Here is a 12,800-nt window from a genome sequence, read left to right as displayed (position 1 = left end):
AAATGCAAACAGTCAGGCACAGATTTTACATTACCTGGTCGCAAACATAGATATTACTATCTCAATTATAAAACTTACTCATTTTCTGACTAAAAAGAGCACGGAATCAGTTCCCTTGATGCTCTTTATTCTAATAAAATGTGCTAATATTGATTAATGACAAAAGGACATACAACCTATGAATCACTTTAAATTACAAGCTCTACGCTGAGCAATATATTATGTAAATTATTACCAACAACAGGGAAGTTAGCCCTAATCAGTTATTGTTGACAATTGCTACTATTATATTACCCATCACACACAAAACAATAATGTATATCGGGAGAAGCAGTTTTACAAATTGAAGAGACAAAATTAAATCAGGAAAATTAACACAGCTGATAAAAATTAGGGATGTTTTGGGAAGATAAAATAATTCAGATGTTCCCAATGGCCAATCAACTATAAAAATACTGATTTATTATAGCTAATTAAATAACGAATTCACCTAAAATTGGTTTGTCATCCTTATACTTCCATCTCTTTGAAAGGCAATACTACAAATCATTTAAGTCCGAACTGAGAATAAATATCAAGACTATGGTAATTATAATCGATTAATTTTTATGAAACATTTTAAATTCCTATTAAAGCAGAAATGTCTACAGAGTATTTTTATATAGAAGGCAAATGATTTGCAGGTAGCATGTTTTAAAATCTTAAAAATAAATGGAATAATTGCTTTCTCAAAAGTAAAAAACCCTAGTATTTCCATTTTAAGTTGATCTCTGATAAGAATGTAATTGACCTACAACGCCCAACTCACATACACATCAGAATATGCACCACTGACACGGGAAAAGCTCTAGGAGAGATGCTAAAAACAGAGGCACACTAGATAATTTTGATGCAAAGCAAATCTTGTCAGCAGACAGAAAATAGTCTTGCATACATACTGCTAAAATAAATGTAATCTCCACTGTTCAGTGTTCATTGCTGCAGTGACTTCGGTATCCTTTTTGTTAATAATTTCATAGCGGTTCTTTTAAAGTTGGGCCTAATGAGGCAGAACAATGTCTATCTTACTTATATTTAAGACAGCTGTATCAAAATTTTAACAACGGTCCTTCAAATACGACCACTTTTGGCAAAATAGTTCTGTACTGTGAGGTTCAGGAATCATCATCTCCTTTCGTCAACTGAACACATACAGTGTTGGGAACAAAATAGTAACAATGAAATGCCACCAGAGTATATCGTTTTCATTCAGTTTTGAATACACATTCTTCATCTTTCTATCAGAAGGGAGAAAACAAACCCAGAGGATGATACAAAAAGGAATACAAAGCAGATCAAAGGACAGGGAACTAGAAACGCGGGAGAGTCTTTGTGACTTGTCTTAAGTACGACAGCCAGTTAAGTCAGTAGATGGCATTCTTTCTTCTGTGAAATCAGAAATCAATTCCAGCTTGTTCCATGAATGATTCTTTCACAGTTTTATAAGTATGGCGGGCAGTGCTTTTTGGGAAGAATATTCCATTAAAAAGCGGCCAGTTACAATTAAGTGAAGGAAAGATCATGACAAAGGACTAAAAATTCAATTGACTAAGCGTCTGAGGGCCCGCTATGTGCCTGGCATTTTAGGGCCTGACTTAAATATTAATGAGATGGGATTCAGCTCACGCGGAAGCCTGTAAGTGTGATGTAAATTTATAACGATACTTGGTCGGCTACTGGCTTAACGAGAGAGCAGAAGCGGCAGCTATAGAACAGTTAATTTTTCTTATTTGAAATCAAGATAGGTATAAAGTACAGCTTTATACAGAAGCCTTTGCCCAGTCAGAAGGCAAAGCATACTACTTTTTAGAATGCCTCATTTCGTGCCCTTTATTTAACACTTCTGTCCCAGCCAGGGGACTATTTGATGGCTGCAGACGAGGGTGTCTCCCCAAAGCTGGCAATGGCCTTGAGCGGCACAGCAGCCTCTTACAGGAGCTTCTTTTGCTTGCCGTCCTGGATCATCACAGAGGGGAGGTATTAGAAACAGGAAAAAAATCATACTTATTTTTTATTTTAGCGCATGAATACAGATTTTGAAAGTGCTAAGTCTGTCTTATTGATATGAGGGCGGCCAAAACCATACGTTTGTATCTTTAACTATCTTATTCATTCATCATTTTGTACTGAGTGTGAATCCCACCTTCCAAGTCCCCCAAAACACAGAGACATGAAAACACCCAAACCAAACCAAACAGAAACCCCATATCCCCAAAAAGCAAAGATCACAGATCATTCCTCTTTTAGTAACTATTGCATGGTGCTTAAAATAGAATTACTCTGGCTGGAGAGGTCAGTCAGATCTATTTCTGAAGTTACGGCATGAAAACAGGTGAGCTCTCACAGCATCGTGCTGATTCATTCCACTCGCAGGTGACTCTTGTTTTGGTATCAATTTTACAGCAAAGGGCGACAGGAGCAGGTGAGTGTCCAGGACAGGGAGTCCTGCAGGAAGGGCTGTTCTCCAGCTCCTGTTCTTGGGGAGACGCAGGGGAACAAGATGCACGTTTTACCTACCTAGGGAGAGAATGCCTACATCCAATTTCTTCCAAGTTTTAGCTTAGTGAATGGGCGCTGCCTCTCCCATGATTAATTCACATGATCTCTGCGACTGGATATAATATTTGTGCCAGAAAACTAAGTGATAAGGCAAATAAAATATCACCAGATTAAGTATTCTAACGAAACGTAAAGTTTCCCCTTGGCTGAAGCCTTCTTCAGGGTACGAGACAACTACCTTGATTACCAGCGGCACAGGCAGAACGCCCGGGATGGCTAAGGAGCCATTCCTGAGGAACAGAGGGGAACAGGCAGTGAGATGGGTAAGAAAATACTCTGGAATAACATCGATCTTAGCAGTACACTTCCGCCTTCTGACTGCTGTATGGTGCTAACACCGCGGTTCCAACCACTCTTGGAAGACGTAGCCCCACACGAGATTTCAGGCCCCCTCCACTGTGTCCCTCACTGGTTTCGCTCAGATCTGGTCTTCACATCTGATTCCAAATTAATTGTGCCGTCATCTCTCTACCATTCCAGCCCCAAAACCCCTTTCGAATTATCTAAATATTTTGGTGAACCTGACAGAGTTCAAGGATGAAAAGAATCCGTATCTGGAGAGTCTCCTTCGATCTTACTGTGAGGACTATTATTCACCAAGTTTTATTAATTCATAGTCAATGTTCTCCTGTGTCTGCAGATTGATTTCCAAGTGTCCCAGAATATTTATTTCTAAGTGCACCAGATCAGGCTGCTCGGTATTTTTAGGAGCTGCCCTCACCCCTCAGAAACGTGAGTGCTAGGCTTGCATTTCCTCACTTTTGGCCACACCTCCACTAGTCGTCAAATGACAGACTGGTCTCCAGAGACCTGGTAGCCCCTGGCTGCAGGGGGGCTCCAGGGAGCAGGGCCCGCCCGCTGGCTCACTGCACTCGAAGTCCCCCGGGCAGTGCCGACGAGGAGGGAGGGACCCGGGCCAGCAACTCCCCGCGCCAGCAGCCTAAGCATGGCCCCCCGAGTCCTTCTCGGGCAGCTTACCCTCTCCGATCCAAAGGCAGGCGCAGGGACATTTCTCTGTGTTATTACTGTGTTCTAGCTCCAGAATGGATTTGCACAAGATCCAAATGATCAGTTCATGAACCTACACCGCATCACCTAAATTAATATCAGTATTCCTCAGGCTCATCAGGAAACCAATTAGTATCAATTTAACAAGAATGGGACAAAAAGGATTGTCCAGTAGTATCTACGTCTATAAAACTGGACACATAAAAAACATGTAATTGAGAAACATACTTTGTAAGACAGATCAATACCCTTAAGTGGTAATGCTCACCAATTTTAAAAACAGTTTAAAACCCAAACTCTGAGATAAATGAAAATTTTGTAAAATCACAGCATAGGTCAACAGCAAAATGGCAGAATACCTAGAAAAGACCACCTTTATAAAAAGCAGAAACTTCATCAGTCATCATGTGTAGGGCTTTGTTTGGAATGGGGAATCCCAGTCGATTTATAGAAACCCGTCTGGGCAAGTGTTCAAGCCACTAGCTAACCCACAGCCTGCAGACGCTGTCACTGCGGCTGCCATCATTGACCCGGGCTGCCTGTGGGTCACGATCCCCTACAAGGCGGGCCAGGGGCTGACATTCATGCTAATGAGTGGAAAGGACCAAAAGGAACCAGCTCATTGTCACTGCTATGAAGGCCACTGCTGTGAAAGCATGACTGTTCCTCCTCCCAGCTCAGAGAACAGCTTGGTCTAACAGGCTGGACAAGCGATGGGTTCAGAGCACCTGCAACTCCCAAGGGATGAACTCGGCTCTCCTTGCAAAAGAACGCTTGGTCCAGGACTGAGACTTAAGTCATCACAGGTAACGCAGGGCAGGAATAATAGCTCAATGCAGCGACTTTGTGTCATGGTAGAAAAAGAGACTAATACTATAAATGGAAACATTACTAAGTAACCCCATTTTATGCTGTGCAAGACACTAAACTTGACATAGTTTCTGTATATGGACTTTCTACATGGAAAACATGTGTCTAATTTTTTGTTTCTCTCTGTTAAGTGGTAAAACAAAATTCACAACTGCTTCTACACTATTGCTACAACAACAAAGATCACGCATGCCCAAAAACCCAAGTGCTGGAGGGGAGAAAAAGAATACAGTAACAGTTACCACGGTAAGAAGGAGCAGTTTCCTTCTTTTACATTTGGTGATAACATGTGCAATTTTAAAAAACAATTATCTATAGATATTTTTCACATAAAAGAGCATGATTTTGTCCTTCTAACTAAACAGGAAAGACTTTGTGCAGGGGAAGGCACACCTTCTCTGGCTACTGAAAACCGTTAGGAGTAGATTTGAAGGGTAACTACTGAAGAGGAAAACAATCCCAGTGCAGCGTGGTTTCAATCTCTGTGGGGTGTTCCAGACGTCCTAGTCTAGTCTAGAAACGGCAGCAGGCAAGGTACGTATTACACACCTGAGACTGCCCCACCTCCTCACCACACGTGTGCCTCAGTGGACTACTTTACATCTGTGAAATAAGGATGACGTGAGAGGATGCGTGAGAATAAGCCACAGAGTCACCAAGCGCCAGGACCCCAGGGCCAGGCACAAGGACACACTGCAGCTGGAGCTTTTCCGGAAGATGGTGAGCAGAAGGCGGGGACTCAAACTGTGAGCCATGAAGAAGAGCTATGGGAAGGAGGATTTCCAGAAGAAAGTCTTGGCTGGGCAGAACATAATGGCTCCTTGTAACCCTTCCCCGAGTACTGTCTGTAAACCTTTCCTGCACCGCTACTCAAGCCCCTGAGTTTTCTATCAGTGGCCTCCCCACTAGACTCCACCACGTCTTAAACTTTATGTCCCGTCACTGTTGGCATCAATGACCTTTCTTCCTTCTCGCTTTCTCCTCATTCCGTCAAGTATTTTATAAGACTTAACTGCCTAGAAGTGTTAGCCACATATCAGCAAACCCAGGAATCACAAATTCCAACACTCCAGGGAGCCGGCCAGTTACTGTAACAGGCTCATGTAAGACCACAAGCTGGGTGGTTAAGGGCGACTGCTCAAAGCCACGGTCCGAGCTGGGGTCCAAGCAGGGGTGGTGAGGAGTGTGGCAAACGAGGAAGCACCGGCCCTACCTAAAGGCAACCAGTGCAGGTCACTGCTGCCACGGGAGTCCAACGTGTTAGACCTTCCAGGTTTCCAAAAGAAGCCAGAAATCGGGAACTTACACACATTTTCATTTAAAAATATGGATTCACATGAAAACTGTGGCCCTGAAAGGCGCATTTGTGGGACCAGGAGCAGCCCATGGACCACCAGGTTTTTGGCCATTTGTTTAGTGACAGTGAAGTGTATACAGAGACTAAAAAAGTCTTGAGCCCCAACAAGGATTCTGGATAGTGGCTCAGAGGTAAAAGTGAATTGCTGAGGAGACTGGAGGGGTCCCGCCCAGCAGGTGGACCAGTGGGGCCTGGGGGGCAGTGGTATCGGAATTGAACGCAGAAAGCACAGCTCTTCTGTCATCCCAACTGCGGAGTGCTTACAGGGAGAACCGACCAGCTGGCCGCATGCCGCGGATGGCAAGCCCTCCACTCGCCCGCGGCACTCCTGACCTCCCCCCGCCCCCCAGCCCCATAGTGCTGCCTGGCACACAGTGGGTCCCCATAAACACATGCAGAGCAATGACAGTGTATCCACTGTGAAACTGTGATGGCTCCAGGGCAGCCCTCAGTTCCATTCTCCAACTCTGCTCCGACACTCTCTCTCTCCCCTCTAGGCTGGTGTCCTCCACACCCAGAGAAAAAAGGCACACCTGAGGTGCCCTTCTCTGGCCGCAGGCAGCCCTGCCTCCTCAAGGCGGATGTAGGCATCTCCTCCCAATGCACCCATTCTCCCTTTCTACTTGCTCCTTTCTAGCAGCTCTTAAACATGCTCAAAACTCTACCATCTTGAACAAAATCTCTGCTCTTGACCCTGCCTTCTGCTCACTGCCACTCGCCCATAGCTGTACCTTCAGCTCTACCTCTGCTGTCCTCTCCAAGGACATGTGCCTGCTGCTGTGCTCCCGGCAGTCAGTAAATGACACAGGTATCTGCCCTCCTGCTCAAGCTCTGAAGCCTCTTTGCTCGCACATCCGAACAGTTTCCATGTCTCGCTGCTGTCTCCGTCCTCAACCCCCCAGCGCTATTCTAATCCGGGCCCCCACCATCACCACCGAGACGTCGGCCCAGCCCAGACCCTCCTCTCCAGCTTTGCTTCCCAGGGACCTGTCCTTCCTTGCATAGCTGCAATGAGTCTACAAGTAAGCCTCGTCCTTCAGTCCTGCTGAGGTCTTCCGACCGGCTTCCCAGACCTCAGGATGCAGCCCAGCCCTCACAGCCTAACAGGCCCTGCCCACCCTCCAGCCCTTTCTGTCTTCACGTCACCCTCCCCACGCACCCCAAGCGCCAACCACTCTGGACTCCTTTCTGTTCCCCCAAAACGCCAGCTGTTCTCGTCTTTAGGCCTTACGTGCTAGTCCCTCTGTGTGAAACGCTTCGTACTTTTCCTCAATGTCGGCTCACCCCCAACCCCCCATGATCAAATCCTTGGTGACATGCATCCTGTACACCGTTCTTTCCCGTCACGACTGTTTGGCACCAGAACTGTCTTTCTGACCGAGCAGCGGTTCCAAGAGGCCAGAGGTCCTATCTCCTACCCTGTTACATCCTGAGTGTCTGTGTGCTACGCCCAGTACCCAACAGGGGTTCCACAAGGCATTTGGAATGAGTGTACACGAAATAAAAGGACAAAGGTTCTAGAAGCATCACTGTAGATGGGCATGAGGCTAGGAGACACCTTACAAACTATGGGGCTTGCTGGACGACCATAAACCATGGGACTGAGCAGGCTCGGAGGCGGGAGCCAGGCCAGAGCAGAGCACGGCAGAGCGCGGCCTCAGCTGGGCTTCCGATGGCGTTCTGGGGGGCGCTGGGGGGCAGCACGGGTTCTCTGCCTGGATCTGTTCCAAAGATGTCTGATGGGCAGAACAATTTTTTTTAACCCAAACCTGCAAATTATAGTCAACAGGCACTCGGCATCCATTTTTCTGCCTTCCATGGAACTTCCTGTATCACAGCAGCCCGAAGTGAGCAAACAGAAGCACACTCTCCAGACTCCCTCGTTGGGTTCCGGACCCACAGTTAGTCCCATAGATCAGATGACCGAGTGAGTGACCACAGAGAAAGGACTCCTGGCCTGGTCTTTAGGGCACTGTTTATAACATTTAGGGATGGTGTAAAACTGGCAGGAATAACTAACATGCCGATCACAGAATCCGGGTTCAAAAACATCTCAACGGGCTGGGGGACTGGAACCCAAAAGTTTCCCAGAAACAAAGTTCTACACTTGGGACCCAGCAACCAACTACCCAGGAGCGTCCTGAGCAAGAAGGGGCTTCAGAGCGGCCTTAATAAAAAGAGCGACTTCAGGGTTTCAGCTCAATGTAAGAAAAGGGGTGTGATGTGGCTCAAAAAGGCCAAACGCAACTTGGAATGCGTTCATTACGAGCAGGATTTCAGGGGTGAGGGCGGTTTTACTCGCGAGTAACTCTGCACGGATGGAACCAAACTTATAGTCCTGACTTAAGTCCTGGGCACAAGGACCCTCACGAGCCTTCGCTTTTCCAGAGGACAAAAAGGATTTAACGCCGTGACTATGAGCCCAGCTGTAGGAGCCAGGAACGGCTCCTGGAGGAGGCACAGGGGACAGGAGAACTAGACGCAGCCGTCTGAAGTTCTGCAGTATGAGAGGAGAAATGCAGCCTTGCTTTGCACTGTCCCCAAACTATCCGAGCAATTCTAGCACCTGGAGAGAGGCTGACTGAGCCTCCGTCTAAGGACACGGTAGCCACAGTGACTGGGAAAGAAGTGCGGTGGGGGCCTCCCCGCCCTGTATGTGGGCCTTCCGGTTGCTTGGTGAGTGTGTGGGAGAGGGAAGGCCCTGAATATAACGCCCCGAGTTGGCCTGCACTCTCCTTCTGGTCCCTCCTACACCGGGAGCTCTGTGATTGGTGAGCCCAGGGCTCACTCCCTGAGGCAGGTCCCACGGCTGGAGCGGAACGATCCTTTCTGCACGGACCAACATTCCAGCGAGAAGTATGGGGCCTGTTAAGTCCACAGGGATAAAGCCCAGCTGAGTTTTATCTGTGCACACAGGTCCCTGCTGCATGGTTATTTCCTCTGTCATAGTTCCTGCTCCCCAAGGGCAGGCTCTTCTCTGGATCATCTTAGCATCTTCTTTCCCACCTTTTCTCCATGCGTCTAGAAGAGCACCTTGCACAAAGCAGGAACTCAAAACACAAGTTTTAGTCTAATTTTAAGATTTTTCTTTCAACTGAAATAAAAACATGACTTGTATAACGCCATTTACGTTTTACAAGAACGGTTTTATTTCAGTGTTAACCACACATCAGAAACACCCGTGGAGCTTTAAGACCCACCAGCGGACGGGCGTCCCTCCAGACGGGTGATAGGAGAAACCTCTGAGGTCAGTACGTACCCCCTGCCCCACGCTCCCAGGTAATTCCCACGAGAGCCGGGGCTGAGCACCACTGGTTTATCTCATAAAGAAATGAAGACTCTAAGTGAACACAGACTCACATAATGGTCCCCTGTCTTTCCTGAAGAGGATGTGTTTATTTCTTCTACCTTCTCCTTTCCATTGAAAGTGCTTAAGATATTTTTTTCTTGAATAGAGCGCTTTCAGGGAATCCTGCTTTAATTCTACAAGGTGAAGGGCACTTAATGCCATCTGCTATAAAAACACGAGTCTGATGAGAATAAATGCTTTTTTACTTTTAAATAATAGAAAGCACATCCTGTACCTGGACCGAGCAGCGGCGACCGGTTCAGCTGGGCGCTGGCCTGGAGCGGTGGTGGCGGCGTCTCGACCACGCTCGTGTTGTTACTCGTGGTGGTGGCGGCAGCGGTGGTGACCGCCGTGCTGCCCTGGATGCCCGGGTTGTTCCTGTCCCACATGTTTACAGTTTTGTTGTTGTAGTTGCTTGGGTCACCCCAAGCTGAGGTACCATCATCAATTTCCATTTTGCGGCGAATGGATGGCGGAGAAGGTTCTTCCCAGCCCGTGGCCTCGCTGCTGTCCTTCTGTTTGATGGGGACCGGCCCCCCGATCCACCCTGCTCCTGTCTGTTTAACGGAAGCGGCTCCTCCCCAGTTACTCACGCTGTTGTCCTGGGGTTTGCTCGCCCAGTTCTGTTGGGGGCCAGGTTTTAAAGACTCTCCCCAGTTTGTCCCTGGATTCACCTTTGCATTTGTGCCGCCGCCCCAGCCACTGGTCCCAGACCTTGTAGCATCATTCCAACCAGACCCTGATCGATTGCTGTCAGCATCCCATCCAGAGGCATTTTTTTTCCCATCCCCCAAGTGTCCAAGGACAGAAGACGAGTCTGCCCAATCCCCCCCTCCGGCACTCCAGGCGGGATTTGATTTCTGTCCATCTCCCCAGTTTTGAGATTTGGGCTTCTGAGGCTCACCCCAGGTGGGTGACTTGTCCTCCTGACTTACGGTCCCACTCCAAGCGTGGCCACTCTTGGCAGCAGCAGCATTAGTAACAGCAGTAGAGCTTATCGAGTCCCCCCAAACCCCTGGGCCGTTTGGCGCTTTGTTGCTGCTGTCTCCCCAACCTGTGTTTGCTGGCGCAGCAGCAGGCGGGGAGCTGACCCACCCAGATACTGAAGAGGTATTTGTACTGTTCATGATGGACCCATCGTTCTTCCCCCCTGAGTTTGAAGGCTGAGTAGCTGCACAACCCCAGGCCTCTGTCCCATTGTCATTTTTCCTCTCCGACCTCGGGGATTCTTCAAATTCCCAGGCAGTGTTTTGCTTTACTGGAGTCTGTCCCCATCCAGTATTAGACAGAACTCTTGGGTCGAGATCGTTCCTTGGCAGCTGGATGTGCCCTTGGTCTGCAATCCCCTTGTCTCGCCTTCGGCCTTCCGCCCCCTCCCTCCCCGTGCTTCCTTCATTGTAACTGCCAGAACCGTCGCTGCTGCCTTCACTGGCAGTGGTTGCAGAAGACGCAGCTTTGGCCCAAGAGTTCATGTGTTCACTGCCAGGCTGCATGGCAGGGTTCTGGCTGCTGACACTAGGACTGTCCCACCCTGTTGATCCTTTCCCACTGATGTCACTACTGGAATGCTGGTTCGGGGGCTTGCCCCACTCCCCATTCACACCGTTAGAGGTGCTTCGGCTGGGGTGGCCCCACGCTCCCGAATGGATATTACCCATGCCATTGCTGCCACTGCCCCTTCCCCAAGCGAGGATTCCAGGACCAGCAGGAGGTCCCGAATCCCAGGCGTTCGTCCCATTTCCTTCCTTTTGCACAGCACTGCTGGATCCGTTTTGTTTAGCACTTAATGCTGAGCTCACAGTGTCTCCATTCCCCTGATTGAACCCCGAATTGCTATTTCCTGCGGCAGGGTTACCTGGGGACAGTCCCCACACAGAACTGCTGAGTCCCTCACCACCACCCCCACTGACTTGAGAAACTGATGATCCATTAGCACCAGCAAGGCCTTGCAGGGGGGGCGGGATGATGGCCCCCATGCCGACAGCCATGCCCCAGTTTGGCAGTCCGTTTGTCTGCATTGCATTGATAGGGTTTGGTGAAGAGTTCATGGGGTTAGTGTTATTTGGTCCATCAGTGTTAAGGTTCTGAGGTTGTACGCTGAAAGACACATTCTGAGAAGTGGACGTTTGTGGTTCTGTGCTCTCTTGCGGCAGCAAGTTTCCCCAAGCACCTAAAGTGCCTGCTGGGTTCCCATTCTGGGTGCCCATGTTTTGACCTATGGCACTGACCGGACTGCAAATACTGGAAGGGTTGCCTGTCGTCACAGTTCCTTCATGTCCCAGTACAGGCCAGGCAGCTGGGTTGGCATTAGGATTAAGGTTAAGATTAATGCCAGCATTGGAGTTGGAAGCACCCCAGCAGTTCTGACTTCTCCCATCTCCAATCATGTTGTCCATTTTCCCATCCCCACCGCTGAGAGAGCAGTGAGCGAGGCCGGAGCTGGAGCCTGTGGCTACGCCCCACACTCTGGCTGCGTTTCCGTTGCCGTTTGCTCCCCCTGCTCCAAGGGCACTGTGATTAGAAGGGCTTTGGACGAGTGCGCCGTTGGTGCCATTATTGCCATTTGTCTTCTTGGTATGTCCAGTGAAGCTGCCCTGGGCACTCCCTGTAGCCATGCTACTGTTCTCTGAGCCACAGTTGGAGGCAGAGTCAGTGTCTGTAGTACATTCTGAGGCAGATTCGGGCTCTGCTCCTGTGATGGAAGGCCACGCCTCCTTATCAGTCCTATCTATTATCACTTTATCCCAGCTGCAGTTGGCTTCACTTCTGTAAGTGGGCGGCTGTCCCCAGTGGGAACTTTCATAATGATCTGCCAATCCACTGTGACTGAGATCTGAAAAAGATGAAACATTCAAAATTAGATTTTCCTCCCATCTGTCAACGAATCAACTGTTAGCTACTCTTTGGGGGAAGCTCATTACTTCAAGGTTCCAATTCTGAATGACAAACGCTAAAAAATGACTTGAAGAAAAGTTATTTGTCTTCTTCACAGCTCCCATGTAAAACAGAGTTAATGTTGCTCAAATCATATTAATTGTTACCACCACACCAAACTATCACTCCTCTTGAGAAGATTCACAATGCTCATCAGCACATGAGAGGCTATGAAAGCATCTGTAGTAGAGAAAGCTACGTAACCGTAACCGTGATGTATAGCACTTTGGAAATTTATGCAACTGCACAACACCTATAAATACCCCACATCTTTGGGACACACTGGCAACAACAACAAGTTCACATGGATTCCTCAGTACAATCTGTAGTTCTCTTCAGAGTTACAGTACTGTGTAGAGGCTACACAGCTCATTGAGAAGACAAGCATTGTAAACGCCTTGCAGAATCATATAACAGGACCAATATTTTGGGGGTGGGGGACAGATGGGCAGGGAGAGAGGGAAAGAAGGAGTGGGGGGCGGGGGGAGGGAGAGAAAGGCGGTATTAGAAAATGCTATCGTATGCTATCAAGGGTTGTCAGGGTTAGAAATCTTTAATTACATTTATGCTACTTCATCTGCTGTTACCAGCAATTATGGTTTATCACTGTTTCCTGTGAATAAACAAAGAATATTCTCAGCCCCACATCTGGTACCTTCTTTGATTTCTAAGGATTCCTTCTAC

At 48.1% G+C, this 12,800-nt stretch overlaps 1 protein-coding gene across 8 annotated transcripts in view; it reads right to left on the bottom strand.

Annotated features, from left to right (window-relative positions):
* TNRC6C (trinucleotide repeat containing adaptor 6C) overlaps positions 1–12,800 on the bottom strand; it is a 119,507-nt gene that overhangs the window by 36,369 nt on the left and 70,338 nt on the right. For all 8 annotated transcript variants that reach the window (XM_074319474.1, XM_074319469.1, XM_074319475.1 and 5 more), the window contains one exon: positions 9,418–12,015. In XM_074319474.1, the coding sequence (XP_074175575.1) occupies positions 9,418–12,015 (2,598 nt within the window). The remainder of the gene's footprint in view (positions 1–9,417; positions 12,016–12,800) is intronic.

Source organism: Rhinolophus sinicus, linkage group LG15 (assembly GCF_036562045.2).
Source record: "Rhinolophus sinicus isolate RSC01 linkage group LG15, ASM3656204v1, whole genome shotgun sequence".
Classification (NCBI taxonomy): Eukaryota; Metazoa; Chordata; class Mammalia; order Chiroptera; family Rhinolophidae; genus Rhinolophus; species Rhinolophus sinicus.
Note: the sequence above shows the minus strand (reverse complement) of the source record. Positions and strands in the feature narration are given on the sequence as shown.